We start from the raw sequence: 15891 nt of genomic DNA, 5'->3' as shown, positions 1-15891 counted from the left end.
TCACAAACGTTTCCATTACAAAATCCTGTTTTTACCCATTCTTCCTGTGCCAAAATGATGACTGTATTTAGATAAGAAAAGTCTGGTTTTAGTCGGCCTGTCAACACAATTTAAAAAAACAGGTATCTAGTTTGAAGTCTACACTTTCACTACACATTGAAATGGGGAGATTGCAAGGGCGCAATGCTGCAATATCATGTTTAATAGGTCATTTGATACCGATGCTACTCTGATGAGTATGCGAGTTAAAGCCCTTGTTATAGGAAGCAAATGCTTGTCTCCTCTGCTGCTTTGCTTTGTATACACAGTCATAATAAAAAGGAAGTACATCTTCTGTTCAGTTCAGTTTTGCATGGCAGGATATACCAGGTGTTAAAATGAGGTAAATACAATCTGAGATAAGCAACGGTACATGGGATATTACATCATGTCAATGTTTATAAAAAAAAAACATAAGCCAATCAGTGCCAAAATAGGTGAGCAGTGCATGATAAACTAAGTACTCCCTGTGATTCAGTAGCTTGTAGGACCACCTTTAGCAGCAACAATTTGACATAATTGTTTCCTGTATGACTTAAACACTTTCTCGCATTGTTATGGAGGAATCATAGTAAATCAAGTAAATGTATTACTGAAGGTGCTACTGACATGGTAAATGGACTGATTCTTATATAGTGTTTTTTACTCTCCTGGAGCACTCAAAGCACTTTAATGATATGACATTCTCACCAAATGTTGGTAACAACCCATGCAATCCACACATGCAAAGAAATCAATACACAAAGTCCATAAATGATGTGTAATAATGAGAAATGACACAGGGACAAACCTTTAGAAATGTAGTTAGTTCGACAACTGGGGATGTGTTCAATACTGATTTGCTTTTTACTGTAATGGTTATTTGAGAAATAGCAGTGTAGGGATGTATTTATTTATGTAAATACGATCTGGTAACATAAAAAAAACCCTATTCAGGCATCTATCTGCTCTTTGATCTTGTATCGTTGTTGTATTATTGAATCTTGAACTGTAACAAAGGACAAGGAGGGAGTAAACTTCTGTCCAGCTTCTTCAGCTGAGTGAGTGCAACCGCTTGGAAGCAAAATCAATGACTTAGTGAGTCATCTCTTTTGAATTGGAGTTCTCGGAGAAATACACAATTAAGGGTGGCCATGCATACACTCTCATTCAATTATTTCCCCTCTTGTTGTGCTTTAAAGGAAGATTTAAAGGGAGCAAGCAGAGCTCATTTTAAGATAAACGTGTAGTTATAAAGCTTTCAATGGTGCTATAAAGCATTTTTTTTACTTCTCTAAGTTGGTTTGTTAGTCTTGGGCACTCACATGTACACAGGTTATTTGATCCATTATCCTGGCAATGACATGCCTGCTGGATTTAAAAAGTGCAACTTTTGTTGTCAGGACAGTCACTCAAATGGGCTGAATTAACCCTTAACCTTGAAACACCAAAAACCTTTGAGGTAAAAGCAAGACCTGTTCTACCATCTTGGACAGTCACACTCTTTAACAACACAAACACAGAGTAGTGAAGGATAAGAAAAGTGCTGATCGCCAATTCTCCATAGGCATAGGCAGACACAAGATATTAAGAGCTGGTCTTAAATTTATCTTGTTCATATTCCTGGTTGATATTTTCCTTCTCTGGGACATGTTTAATCTCCAAAAAAGGACACAGAAGGGAAGCTTAAGTGGTTTGCAATAGAGGTTGATAAAGAAGAGGACATGGCAGCCCTTGCAGCCAGTTCTTATCGTCATCTGGAAGGACAGATATGGTGTTCATCTTTCCAGACTGTTAAAATATTGAACTTAATTGTAGAAAGAAGTTGGGCGTTTCAAATACTTGTGATTGCTTGCAGTCACACAATTTCTGATTCCAAAATACTGTTTATCTCATTTGAAAAGTCTTTTCCTAAATATTGTTTATTTTTATGGCTCTAATAAAGATGTTGTATCATTTCTTCACAAAGTCTAATCTTCGCATCTGTTACATTAACAATCTGCTAAGCTCAGAACTCAAAATGGGTGATGACTGTTGCTGTACTGAACCCCATAATAGATCGATCTGCCGTTTCTCCTAATAACATGGTGTCACTGTACGTTTAAAACAGTACATGGAAGTGTGTGGTCTTTGCGATAATTGAAGGTTGCACCATCCAGATCATCAAGAATAAGTCTTAGGTTGGGCTTAGACTTGGGGAGAAGCAACCTGTCTCTGAGTAGACTCCTTTGATTATTTATGACCACATGCGGAGGATGTTCAGCATCGTCCATAATGTCCAGCAGTTTCTTTAGTGTCGTCTTCTCTGCCACTGTCACCAGAATGTCCAGCTTCATGCCGGCCACAGAGCCAGTCTTCCTGATTAGTTTTTCCAGCCTGGATGAGTCCTCCTTTGCTGTTCTGCTCCCCCTACACAACACAGCATAGAAAGGTACACCGGCAACCACCGACTAGTAGAACATCCACAGGAGTTTCCTGCAGATGTTGAAAGACCACAGCCTCCTGACGAAATAGTCTGCTTTGGCTTTTTTTTTATACAGGTGCTGCGTGTTGTATGACCAGTCCAGTTTGTTGTCCACCCACAGTCCGAGGTACTTGTACATGTTGACCACCTCCTTAACTGGCACTGCACCTGGTCTGGACCTTCCGAAGTCCACAACCAGTTCCTTGGTCTTCAATGTGTTGAGCTGCATGTGGTTTGTGTGACTCCATGTAACAAAGTTCCTCACCAGACTCCTGTACTCCTCTTCCTGACCATCCCAGATACACCCCATGATGGCTGTATCATCCGCAAATGTCTGAATATGGCGTGATTCAGAGTTATAGCTCAAGTCAGAGGTGTACAGGGGGAAGAGAAGGGGGGACAGCACAGTTATTGTGGTGCTGACCACAGTGTCAGACGTGATGTCCTGACAGCCTGACGTACTGTGCTCTGTTGAGTTTTTCCTGGAGCAGACGGGGCTGGATTGTATAATAGGCACTAGAAAAGTCGAGGAACAGGATCCTTACCGTGCCTTATCCTGGTGCGAGTGAGCTCTGTGTAGGAGGTACAGAATAGCATCCTCCACACCGACATCTGCCTTGTTAGGCGAACTGTAGTGGGTCCAGGTTATGTTGTACCTGGGGCTGGAGGAGGTTGAGAAAGAGCTGCTCTAGAGTCTTCATAAGATGTGATGCCGGTGCCACCGGTCGAAAGTCATTTAGCTCATTGGCCCGGTTCTTTTTGGGGACCGGAATGACGCAGCATGTCTTCCAGAGGGTGGGCACTCTCCCCAGTCATAGACTGAGGTTAAAGATTTGTTGTAGCGGCTCCCCTAGTTCAGCAGCACAAGCCTTTAACAGCCTAGGACACACCTTGTCTGGGCCTGCTGCCTTCCTGGAGCAAAACTTCGGCCATGTCCACACTAATACATTTTCATTTGAAAACACATCTTTTTCTCTCCGTTTTGGCCTTCCGTCCACACTGAGGCAGCGTTTTTGGTCAAGGAAAACGCAGCGTTTTGAAAACGCTCTCCAAAGCGTATACATTTGAAAACGCAGTTTTCGCGTTGCAGTGTGGACAGAGAACCCGGAGCCTTTTCGAAAACGATGACACATTTTAGTTATGTGATGCAGTCATATGACCAATTAACCTAAGATAGCGGAAGGCATTATACAGCAGTTGTTTTGTTTGCGCTCAATTATTTCAGCCATATTAAAGATTAATATCAGTTTGTACATGCACCAAATAGCTTTTCTTTAATTTCTTTAATTCTCAATAGCTTTTGCAACTTTGTACTTTTGTGTTACTCGCAGCAACAACGCCACCTCATTGTTAGTCCATTTAAAAACCTCTGTGCTTTTCCTTGGCATTTTGCCGGGACGTTTCAGTTTCCGTGGCAGAAATGAGGCAGATCGAATCGTCTTGGTTTCACGCATGCGCAGTACTGGAACGTAAGTGTTTTCGGCCTTTTCAATGTGGACGCACAACTCTGTGAAAACAGAGGGGCTCTGCAGTAGAGGTGGGGGGGGGGGGGGGGGTTGAACTCACCGAACTAACACAACAAGTCCCTCAACATGTTTGTACTCTCTGCTCATGTTGCCTTCATATTAAATAATGTTTTTCTTTTTAAAAAAACTTATTTAAAAAATTGCACTCAACAACAAACACATCCTCCCTAACATAAAAAGTCACTTTAAGGGCCAAATTTGAGACCCCTGCTTTAAGACATTATCTAATACAGAACATAAATATCTCCCTTATGCAGATGGTTTGCCATTAATCCTTCAGGACCCCATTCTTCCTTGCCGCAAACATTTAAGGTTAGAGAGAAGTCTCCAGCTACTCTCTGAACTGGTCAAACTCTACCATTTTACCTCTTTCAACCAGTTTTCCACAAGAAAACCTAAATATTCTGGGATGAAGGTAGGATCAAAGTTCACAGTTCAATTTCTTGAATACTGACAACTTAAAATCTGTTATCCTATACTCCAAAAAATTTATAAAAGCCTTACTCTCCAAACTCAGTACAGTAACTGCTGAATCATTGTCTTAAGAAAAAACTATCCAACATTTAAAAAACTTTGCTACTCTAATACATTAAGGTACCTATCTATTCAATTCAATTCAATTTTATTTATACAGCGCCAAATCACAACTGCAGTCGCCTCAAGGCGCTTTATATTGTACAGTAGATTGTACAATAATAGATCTATCTATATGTCTACAAAATCGACTGCCACCTGCTGGATTAGATGAGTTGAAACACAAATTTTGCATTACACTGATGAACCTAGAACCTATCAAAACCTGGCCCATAATGTTTTTGTTGTCCAAAGCACAACTATGCTTTTGTTTTGTTTTTCTGTTTTTATAAACGGGTTAAAACTGAGACTTTTGAGAATGCTACAGATCTCTATCTTGGTGACAGACCTTTCATAACGCAGATGAGGTTGCTCCCAGATTGGATCTTGTCCATCCCAACATTTCCTACCCCTATGACACAACCCTTTTTCCATGAGAAAATGGAAACATCAGCCTTGGCTGCCAGAGACAACACGGGAGACAAAAAAAATATCTAAGCTTGATTTTAATCCTTCATCTCCTGATAAGGCATGGCTAGGAGATCCAACTTTTTGTTAATGGACTCAAAAACACTTACCTGAATGTCGGTTGTGAGTAAGTCCTCGGCATCAGTTGACAAATCAGTCTTTCTAACTTGGTTGGGTTTTGTTTCTTGGATCTGTTGATGAAATCTTCAAGTTCTTCCACTCTGGGTGGTGCTGTCACTTGTCGTTGTATGGTTGTTTGTTTTGAAATTAGCTGTTTAAGTGTAAATAGTAATAAAACTAGTTAAGTTTAAAGCGAAGTCTTGCAGTCAACGCTACAACCTTTGAATCTTAAATTTTGCACTGGAAATTTTACGATCTGACATCGGGCTATTTAGATATGGGAAATTAGAAGTCATCCAGGCCTTTATGTCTTCACTTCAGCTAACTGATTTGTATCATACAGCTTCATGGATAAGTAAAGGTGGCTGTCATCTGCATAGCAATGCAAATCTATACAGTGTTTTCAAACTCCATGACTAGCTTTTGAAGTAAAGATACCTCAGAAATGCCACAAATTGGCGTCTCTCAGATAGATATGATTGAAACTTTGCAGTGTAATTCCTTTCATACCTATGGTGTGTTCTAGTTCTCTGTAATAAATTGTTATGGTCAACAGTATTGAATACTGCCCTGTTATCTAGCAGGACAAGCACAGAGATGAGTCCACTGTTGGAGGCCATAAAAAGAATATTTATAACCCTCACTAGTGTGCATCCTAGCACAGAAACACTGCTGACTGAAACTCGTCATATAAACCTTTCTTCCGCAAATATTTAGTTAACTCTTTGACACCTACTCTTCAAGATTAAAAGGTTAGAAACCGGTCTATAATTAGTTAAGACAGCATTAATTAATGCTAAAACTTACTTGAGCGGTCTTGTAGGAATGGGGCCTAAAAGATGTGCTGATAGTTTAGTGGAAGAAATTCAGGTCACCTCAGAATGATCAATATTGGGAGCAAGACTCTTAAGGAAATATCAGCAGTTATTAAAGTAGCACTACTCAATGATACATGTGTGGGAAGGCTGGTAATATTTTTTTCTCTCAATCCACCCATCTGTTCTCTTCTGTTTACTCTATTTTGGGTTGTGGGGGTGGGGTGGGCCTTAAGTATTTTGTTAATTGCTGGGTAGGGTCAGCTGTACAAAAGGTGTGACGCCTAAGGAGGGACACACCTATATAAATTGAAAATCACACCAGGCTCTACAAAGGCCGTAACTACTGTATATTTGCTCTCTGAATGGTGTTTTTTATAGTGATGATGTAAAGCAATACTTTCTAATCACACTGTCTAGTGGTGGTCTGACTGGTGTCTAAAAACACAATGATGTAGTTTGGTTTTGAGTTCATACTGGATCAGTAGGGGAAAAACAAAACACCTGCGCATTCAAGAATAAATACTTGAAGAACGAATGCTATGCGCCCTTGCTAAAAAGGTGTAGTACTCTTAACATACTGACTCATTTCAAAGCTCACAAACTATTTTTTTAAGATTAAAACAAAGGGCTTTAGGTCAGAGATGAAAGGTGAGTTGTATCTGCAGTTAAGACTTTACTACTTTAGTTATTGTACATTTTTCAGGGTAAAAGAGTTTCAGATAGCAGACCGTATATATGGGACCCCTGTACTGGAGTGGACAGCACTAAACCTCTGTACATTCATCAAGTTTGGCTGATGAAAAAAATGCCTCTTGTCCTGAGATTTATTTTAATTTCATACATGGTTATGTTACAGTGACAGAGATAAAAACACACGAATAACTATTTATCAAACTTATGAACTTAAAATGAACGTACTTTTCCAAGTTTTTCTAGAGACGGGGTTGGAGAAAATATTTCCAGTATACCGTAAATGAGCATTATTATTGGTAAAAAGCAAAATGTATAATTAAGTGAAAGTTATAAAAAAAATACATACATTTCACAATACATGTGAAAACGAGTTTATATTTTATTCTGTAACCTTGTACACTTTCTTTTGATGTATTTTGTGTTTGTGGAACATAAACAAAGCATTTTTTTCATAAAATGTCAATATAGTTGAGCAGTTCTCTCGGTGGTTCAGTCAACTCTACCTTTTTTTTTCCCTGCAAAGTCCATTTCTGACAGGGATAGTCTTCCTTCAGGGATTATGAAGCTATCTTGTAGTCATCACTTTTTGTCAGCTTAGCTCATATTAGCCAGTAACCCATGGCTAAACGGTCTGAGCTTTGTATCTCAGTTCAAAAGGAACACCAAAGATTTGTGGCACGGTTCAACTATACATCATTTAAACCAGCACGGTGGTTGTTCACAAACCCCAGTTTCAGAGCTCAATAAGTAAAGACGAACTGCCTAGATGATCCTTTTTTTTAAGCCTCCTGCCCTTGGTACATCTTGTGGGGGCAAAATTGAGGTAGAATACATAATATTGGTGCTAAGGGGTAACAATAGATTGTGAAAACAGATTGTCCTATTCTTTAAACAGGAAAAGCTGCAGTTGTGCCTTAATTGCACGAGTGAGTTGATTCCACGGAAAAACCAGAGGCCTGTTTTAAAATTTCAGACTAGAGCCCCAGCAGCCTCTGAAGAGCAGATTTCAGAATTAGTGATTCACCATGGCACACAGCAAATGGTCTCTCAATCAGAAAAGGACGCGCGCCCACCAAACAGTGTAGAGCTGAATAAACAACTCTGTCTACCCCAGTATTTGCTTTTTATGGGCTGTCTGACTCCCCAGTGTGGCATGCAGAACACTAAGTTTTTGATTTTTGAGTCTTTCCCATTGCTCAAAAAGCCCAAAGGCTGCTTGACTGAATTAGGAGCTGGAGTGTTATCTCCCTGACAGAGGGAGAGTGCTGATTGCTGTTCTCATTGGTAGTAAAGCGCACGTATGCCTGGTGTAATAGCAGCCATAGAAACCACATCAGCCAAGTAATTGTTTAGGCAGCCTCAGAAAATTAAGAGGACAATATTAAAATGTGTTTGCTTGGCTTCATCCAGCTTCTAAGTTTTTTCTCCTGCAATGTTAGTTTGCTGGGTGATTTTAATATACATCCAGACACTGTCACTAATACTCTTATGAGAGATTATTCATCATCTGTTAATAGCGTTGGCCTGCAACAATTTATTGATTTTCAGTCTCACTCTAAGGGCCGTATTCTTGATATTATGTGATGTATGCAGTGTTACTCCTCAGAACCGTATAGCATCTAATCTTTCCATATCTGGCCACAAGCTGGTATCTTTTGATGTCCATTTAATATTATCTAAGTCAAACTCTTTTCGCTCTATCATATCGCAATATTAAAAACATTGACATAACTGCCTTCTCCTGTAGAACTGACAGACAATTTATCTACTCCTGATAAACTGGTGTCTTACTACAATAATGGACTACACAGTCTACTCAGTACTTTCCATTGAAAACTTGGACTGTCTATTTCATTCACTCTGCTCCTTGGTTTACTCTGGATTTATGCAAACTTAAAACTAAAGATTGCTTGGAATGGCTTTGCACAAAGACTGGTCTTGCTGTCCATATGCATCGTCAACACGTGGAATTATAAGGATGCTCTGTCTGCAGTCAAATATGAATATTATGCAGTACTAATGAGGTCTGGTGAAGGAAATACAAGGACTCTCTACATTAAATCACCTGACAATTTTCCACCTCAGGTTTACTGCACTGAGCATTAGAACATTTTTATAGCCTTTTTCAGTACTAAGGTTAGTAACATCTGTCAGCAGCTGGCTCTAGATAATTCCACATATGGCACACTGTATGATTTTAAAGAAATCTAAACCTTCTACGTGTTGCCTTGACCCACCTCTGACTGGCAACATCCTGTTTATCCTCTCTCTCTCTCCTTTAATAACTGAGGTTATTCACTCTTCCCTGATCCCTGGGTTTTTTCCTCTACCTCTTAAAACAGCTGAGATAAACCTAACACTTCAGAAACCCGGTGAACCTCAATAAGTACAGTTCAATTGCAAATTTACCTTTTCTTTCAAAAGTTCTTGAAAAAAATGTTGTTGTACACCTTAATAACAGTCATTCGTTTGAACAATTTCAGTCTGGTGTTCTGCCACTTCACACTACAGATGAAGTCCAGGACAAAATCACAAATGATCCACTAATGGCAACTGACTGTGGGCTGTTAGCCATGCTTTCTCTATGATCTGAGCTCTGCCTTTGATACAGTGTCTCATGATATTCTTTTAAAGAGATCAGAATCGGTTGACATCATTGGCACTTGCCTGATTTTAAACCATATCTCTCAGGTTGTAATTGGCAAGTACAGTTAAAAAAAAAAAAATCAGATTACAAGCTTGCCTGTTGTCAGTAATGTTCCCCAGGCCCTAAAATCAGAACTGTTGCTAAATATCTACTGTCAGTTTGATTTATTTTTAATTTTTTAAGAGAGCGAAAACCTTTGCCATTGATGAATTCTTCCCCTTGCCACGCAGGATAAAATCCTTTTTGAGGAGCGTGGAACTCCTTAGATAGTTCCCTTCCAGTATGTAGTGAGCACCATATTGGATAGTAAATATTCAATTCAATTTGTGGTCCATAGTGGGTTGCAAAAAGAAGGCTAAATCCTCTGGGTTTCTTGCTGTGAAATCTACTGTGTGATGCAGGGTCTTCTAATCTTCTGCACACTTCGACAAAACCCTGAGGAAGTAACGACTAATCATTATCTGCAAAGGGTCTTATAGTCCCCTTCTTCTCTCTGCCTTTCCAGTACGACATGGCTATCACCTGATGTTGGCATCCAATTACTCGATGTAACTCCAATCATTTGATTTTGAGTCACACCTTGTTGTTCTCTTGTTGCGCTCTCTCTCCTTATCTCTGTATCAAAAGTTACTTCATTACTGTCGTCACACTTAGTTAGCATAGTTCACTTCAGTTTACATAATTTCAATGTGTTTTGTTTTTTTTGTTTTTTTAATTTCGATTATACCCTATATGCAGTTCCCTGCATAAGCAGGCTAAGATCTACCATTGACATTTTTATAACAAAGGAGATCTTTTAGCTGCTGTCCACTTATACAAATGTGCACGGGAGGTGAATGTGTGAGGATTGGAGGAGTATAGATGAAGTGGACATGAGAGCATACAACAGAATAAAGCAACTTGTGGCATGTTGGATGACAACATTGGAAGTTCCCAGGAAGCAGGAGCACCTTTTGCATCTTCTTCTCATTTTGTTGGTTGTGGGTAGCTCTGGGTTGTTTCCCCTGATTGTGCCAACCAGAGCCAGTTATCATCTGAGGTAGGGCTGTGCGATATGACAAAAATCTCATATCCCAGTATAAGACATTAATCGTCCTGACAACGATATAAATCACAAAAATGTAATATTTTTCTGTAAATTCTGTGAATCTCGGGCAACTTGACTTGCGTGAAGTTTTTCCAGCTGGTGTAACCAATGCATGAAACTATACATTTTTAGTCATAAGTTGTGACGGCCACCATTTTCTTTCAAAGTTTGAGTCTAAGGTTAACTTTTAAGCACCCGATGGCTCTTTTTTCTCATCTGTAAACTCTCTGCATACTCTTTCACGTGATTCAGTTTATTTTGAAAAGTCTCAACAGGATCTTGAGCTTTATTGTGAAAGGTTTACATGGAAAACAAACAAGCGGACAGCAGAGCCAAGTGATGGTTTTACCGTCATTGTTGCTAACGATAACATGTAAAAACAGGCGCTTGTCCGTCAGTAGTGTGGTTATTTTAAATATAAGAGAAAGAGAGAACTTTAAGAAATTAATATAGCCACTACAGTGACCATCAAAACGATGAAAAAATATTGCTGTAAACTGTTTATTTTACGACACCACAAAACAAACGATAGTGTAATAGGAAACAATAGACGTTTTTATATCGTCATTCAATATATATCATTATATGGAACAGCCCTAATCTGAGGAGCTGCTCTGCCAAAGTGAAGCAAGTAAAGACGTTGTCAGTGTGTCCTTGGAGCTCCTCTGTTAGTTGGCATGTGAACCCGTTTCCCTTTTTTACATTGTTTACATTTGTGTCTTAATAAAGGCAAAAGGCATAGAGATATGTCACATGGGCAGTGTTTGGTGTAAGGTGTTTTAGAGTTATACATTACTTTAATCAAAGGAGCTTGTTCTGTAATGCAGTAGTGTACTGCACTTGCTCCACTTGCGCTGACTTCAGCTCATTGCAGAGGAGGAATATAGCCAAGCTAGCTTTTGAGGACATTACTTTTATTTTTTGCTGTGGGAAGCGTCAGGAATGTGACGGTAAAGTGCATACTGAGCCTGTCATTTAAAAAAAAAAAAAAAAAAAAAATCAGAATTGAATCTACAAGGATGTGCAAAAACAGAATGCTAACATAAAGGAAATAGATAATCTCAGTATGATGTGAAAACTGACTGTATGCAAAGCCCAGCCAGGGACTGATTTTTCATCAGGAAACAAAAGCAGTGATTAGCAGTCACGTTGTAACCTTAATTTCTGCTTGTGGTAATTTCCACAGTAGAATCACTGAAGTGATAGCTGTGAGCTGCTATTTGGACTAGTCCACAGTTTCACCTTTGCTGTCTTTGTGTTGGTTCTCTCAAAGAAACATATTTTGTGCCCTGATTAGGTTAGGAATTTGTGCTAGAGTAAATGTGTAGCCTAAGGTTTATATTATTAAATGCTAATGATGTGTCAGTGGATCTCAGACCATGTTACAGAGTAATGCAAAATTATCTTTTTTTTTTTTTTACTCCTAACCTCTAACCTCTATGGCACAGCTTCGCATCTACCACATGTGTTGCACGCTGTGGCTCACAGGAGCAGTTTTCATTTGAATGGGATGACTGTTCAGTAAGGTTAATACTGGTCTTTGCTTCCAGGGTGTTACGGTGTGGACGGCGAGAGTGACTCGATTATGAGCTCGGCCTCTGAGAATTCAACAGAGCCTTGGTTCTGTGATGCCTGCAAGAATGGAGTGACTCCCAGCTGTGAGCTATGCCCAAACCAGGATGGCATCTTCAAAGAGACGGATGCTGGGAGGTGGGATACAGTGGCACAATGACCTGGTGGTCAGTTGCCATTTAGAAGATACAGCAAGTGGAACATGTTCAGAAACAAATAACAGCTAATGATCTGTGCTATTCAAAATGCTGCAGGGATCCAAAGACTGTCTGAACTGTGTTATATATTCAGTGCTGAGGAGAAAAGCAGGTTTGATTAAGAAGGAAAATAGAACTGTTGGAGGAATGGAGGGAGGAGAAAAGAGAGGAAGAAAAAGAGTGAGAGAAAAGACTGTGTTATGTGAAGCGTGGAGACTTCAGCCACGTTATCGCTGATAGTGCTCCTCAGCCAGGCTGCACACGAATTTACTACTTCAGTAGAGCATGAAAAACACAGCAAATTAAACTGTGAAGCGGTTGCTTGCTAGAGATGGATATCTTTATATTGGACTTTGGATTCTCTTGCCTAAAGTCCACATTTGAAACTGTCTCACACCAAACTGTAGCATGAGTCTGGGCCTACATAAATCTATGAGTCAATTTCTTTTTGAGTATCTGAGAAACTAGTTTCATGATATTAAGTGTCTTATTGTCTACACAAATTCTCTACATTAAATGCAAAAATAAACCATAGCCATGATTTATCAGTTCACAGCTTTTTGTGAAATCAGCATCCAGGAGTCGAAATGTTTAAAATGCTACTTGATTCTGAGCCATTTCCAATTCTGGATTTTTCTACCATTCTTTGTACCATTTGTTCACCAATTTTGCTTTTATTCTTTGATGTTTTCAGGTGGGTGCATGTGGTTTGTGCCCTTTATGTTCCTGGAGTGGCATTTGGAGACATTGATAAGTTGCGACCAGTAACACTCACAGAGATGAATTATTCAAAATATGGGGCCAAGGCAAGTTCTCTTTTTGCTCACTGATGAAGATGAATTTCAATGTAAATAGTGTTTATCGGCCATGAGGCCAATCCGTGCAAAGACTGGGGTCGTACCATTAGTGAAAGGAGGAGGGGGGCAGGCGTTCGGAAGACAGCAAGTGTAGTGGTACAGGCAGTTACACGGCGAGACCTGCAAGCCAGATTTAAACGCAAGCTTGTCGGGGGAAAAATGAAGAAATGGGCGAAAATATAAAATGAGCAGCATCTGGCTGCATTTCAATGATATTAGTGAATTTCTAAAATTAGGAGGTGGCTAAAGTGAAGCCCAATTTTATTTTCATTGAGAAAAAAAATAAAAACTGGACAGTCTTTGTAATGAGCTGCCAGAACTTTTTCTGTAATCTTGCATCATGCTGACGAATTTTTTTGTCACAGCATCTTTTTCTTTATGATGTAGAAAAAGTTAAATTTGTAACTTCTTTACATTGACAGAAAGGAGAGTTTCACTGGTCCCGCCCGCTTATGATCAGAGAGGGCTGAGTTTGACGCCCATAAACTAGAGGCTGTATTCAGACATTTTTCTCGCAGCAAAACTGATTAAACACCGGAGATGCTCTACTTACAGTAATCATTATGATCAGTAATGGGGCACAATTTAAAAGTGGCACGTTCCACCCCTAAAGTTGCTGAAGTTACCTGTTGAGAAGGCACTTAGTGGGGGCAAAGTTCCAAGGAACAAGTTTGAGAAATTCGGCTTTAGAGCTTTTCAGCTAAAGTTTCGTCAGTCTGAACTGATGTATAAGCGAGGTAATTGTGCTAAATACAAGCGTTAAGGTGAGGCTGATTTATCATGTAAAACCTGAAAGCAGCTTAAGTAGAAATTCACATGGAAGCGTCAGAATTTCAGTAGATAATCCAAAATATCTGTCAAAATGAAAACCGGTTAACAGTGAAACAGTTGCATACTGGCATTTTTGAAAAATGAAAAAATGTTATGTGTTATTTTTGTTATGAGCAGGAGTGCAGTTTCTGTGAGGATGCCCGTTTTGCCAGGACTGGTGTGTGTATCAGCTGTGATGCAGGAATGTGTCGATCCTACTTCCACGTCACCTGTGCACAGAGGGAGGGGCTTCTGTCTGAGGCTGCAGCGGAGGAGGTAGGGCGACCTTGTTGGCAGCTTAACGAAACCAGCATTATTAGTGAACGTTCTTCCCTCAGAGAAATGAAGAGTCCATGAATATGCAGATATTTTCCATTTAAATACTTGGGTGGTTGATTGGTAACAGTTGATTCTTGATATGTCATTTACACCGTACAAATACGTTTATTAATTTAGCTTCAGTGGTTGTCATGTCAGAAGTGTTAAAAGGATGTTTTAAATTCAATAATACATTAGTCTGCTCAGCAAAGAATTATGACTTTTTGTGTAATGACTATTGGCTGTGCAGCTCTTAAAACAAACCAACAAACAAAAAACTAGGAAGTGAACTTGATGCTATAAATTTGTCAGCTCAATAACAGTCACCTGTTAAACAAAGCGGTGTTAGCTGTTGAAACTGTAAGCAGCATATGTGTAGTGACTGGCAGAACAAAAAACAACTGTTTGGTCTTGGGTTTGCACAACCTATGCCTGTTGCTGCAAAAACTATCATAACTAAACCAAAATGTCACTAAAAAGTGAAAAAATAAAATAAAGTTTCCTTGATTCCTGGAGGTCTCTAAACTGAACCTCTTGCCCTGTGTTTGAACCATCCATCTGGGGCTGCAACGATTCAGCCTTCGATGCTTCGTTTAACACACGGCTCTGCAGCGTGCAGATGTGTTAAACTATGTAAACGCAAGTGCTTCACCCACATTTGCGAAATCTGCAATACAAACATATTTAGGAGCAGTGCATGAATAAAAAGTTTGACAACATTAAGCCCGCACAGCCTGCAGTTTTCTTTTGTTTTGTTTTTTTAAACAAAAACATTAATAACACAACAGCAGCAGTGATGATGACTCTGGCAGTTTAACATGGAGCTGGAGTCTGTTTACACGCAGCAAAGAGGAGGAGCCATTACAGAGATGTGAGCTCAGGTTGAATGAAAGAAAAATGTGTTTCCAGCATCCTCCCTGTGATCACCATTTAAACCTTTACTGGGACAAAAGTGAGCAGGAGTCCTTGATCAAAGCACCTGATTAACGAACGCTGATGTGAAGAAAAGCAAATTTTGAATTTTGAATTCATTTATTTATTTAAAAGGGAGGGCAGCACGGTGGCACGGTGGTTAGCACTGTTGCCGCACAGCAAGAAGGTCCTGAGTTCAATTCCACCATCAGGCCGGGGTCTTTCTGTGTGGAGTTTGCATGTTCTCCCCGTGTTTGCGTGGGTTCCCTCCGGGTACTCCGGCTTCCTCCCACCGTCCAAAGACATGCAGCTTGTGGGGATAGGTTAATTGATTAATCCAAATTGCCACTAGGTGTGAATGTGCGAGTGAGTGTGAATGGTTGTCTGTCCCTGTGTGTTAGCCCTGCGACAGACTGGCGACCTGTCCAGGGTGTACCCCGCCTCTCGCCCTATGACAGCTGGGATAGGCTCCAGCGCCCCCCGCGACCCTGAAAAGGATAAGCGGAAGCGAATGGATGGATGGATATTTAAAAGGGACAGTGCAGTTAAACATAGTTCAAGTGCAAGACATGAGACTGATGTACCGCACATAGGTTTATAGCTACTGCTAATTTTTAACAATTGTCCCTTGTTGGGCTAACAATCTAAATAAATACATATTACAATAAAACATACATTTTCATAAAACCAAATTACATCATAAATACAATTACAATTGAGAGACAATTTAAAATAAAATTAAAATCATCAGATAAAATGACTACAACTTTGGTTCCCCTTTAACCACACTTTAGATCCTTTACATTGAAGG

General features: G+C 39.7%; 1 protein-coding gene across 4 annotated transcripts in view; it reads left to right on the top strand.

Annotated features, from left to right (window-relative positions):
* phf14 (PHD finger protein 14) overlaps positions 1-15891 on the top strand; it is a 144159-nt gene that overhangs the window by 10933 nt on the left and 117335 nt on the right. For all 4 annotated transcript variants that reach the window (XM_085263519.1, XM_085263518.1, XM_085263520.1 and 1 more), the window contains exons 5-7: positions 11965-12124; positions 12878-12989; positions 13989-14126. In XM_085263519.1, the coding sequence (XP_085119645.1) occupies positions 11965-12124; positions 12878-12989; positions 13989-14126 (410 nt within the window). The remainder of the gene's footprint in view (positions 1-11964; positions 12125-12877; positions 12990-13988; positions 14127-15891) is intronic.

This window comes from Mchenga conophoros, linkage group LG22, assembly GCF_057382185.1.
Source record: "Mchenga conophoros isolate Kocher_MC1m ecotype Shallow Benthic linkage group LG22, M_conophoros_male_GT1.1, whole genome shotgun sequence".
NCBI classification, from domain to species: Eukaryota; Metazoa; Chordata; class Actinopteri; order Cichliformes; family Cichlidae; genus Mchenga; species Mchenga conophoros.
Note: the sequence above shows the minus strand (reverse complement) of the source record. Positions and strands in the feature narration are given on the sequence as shown.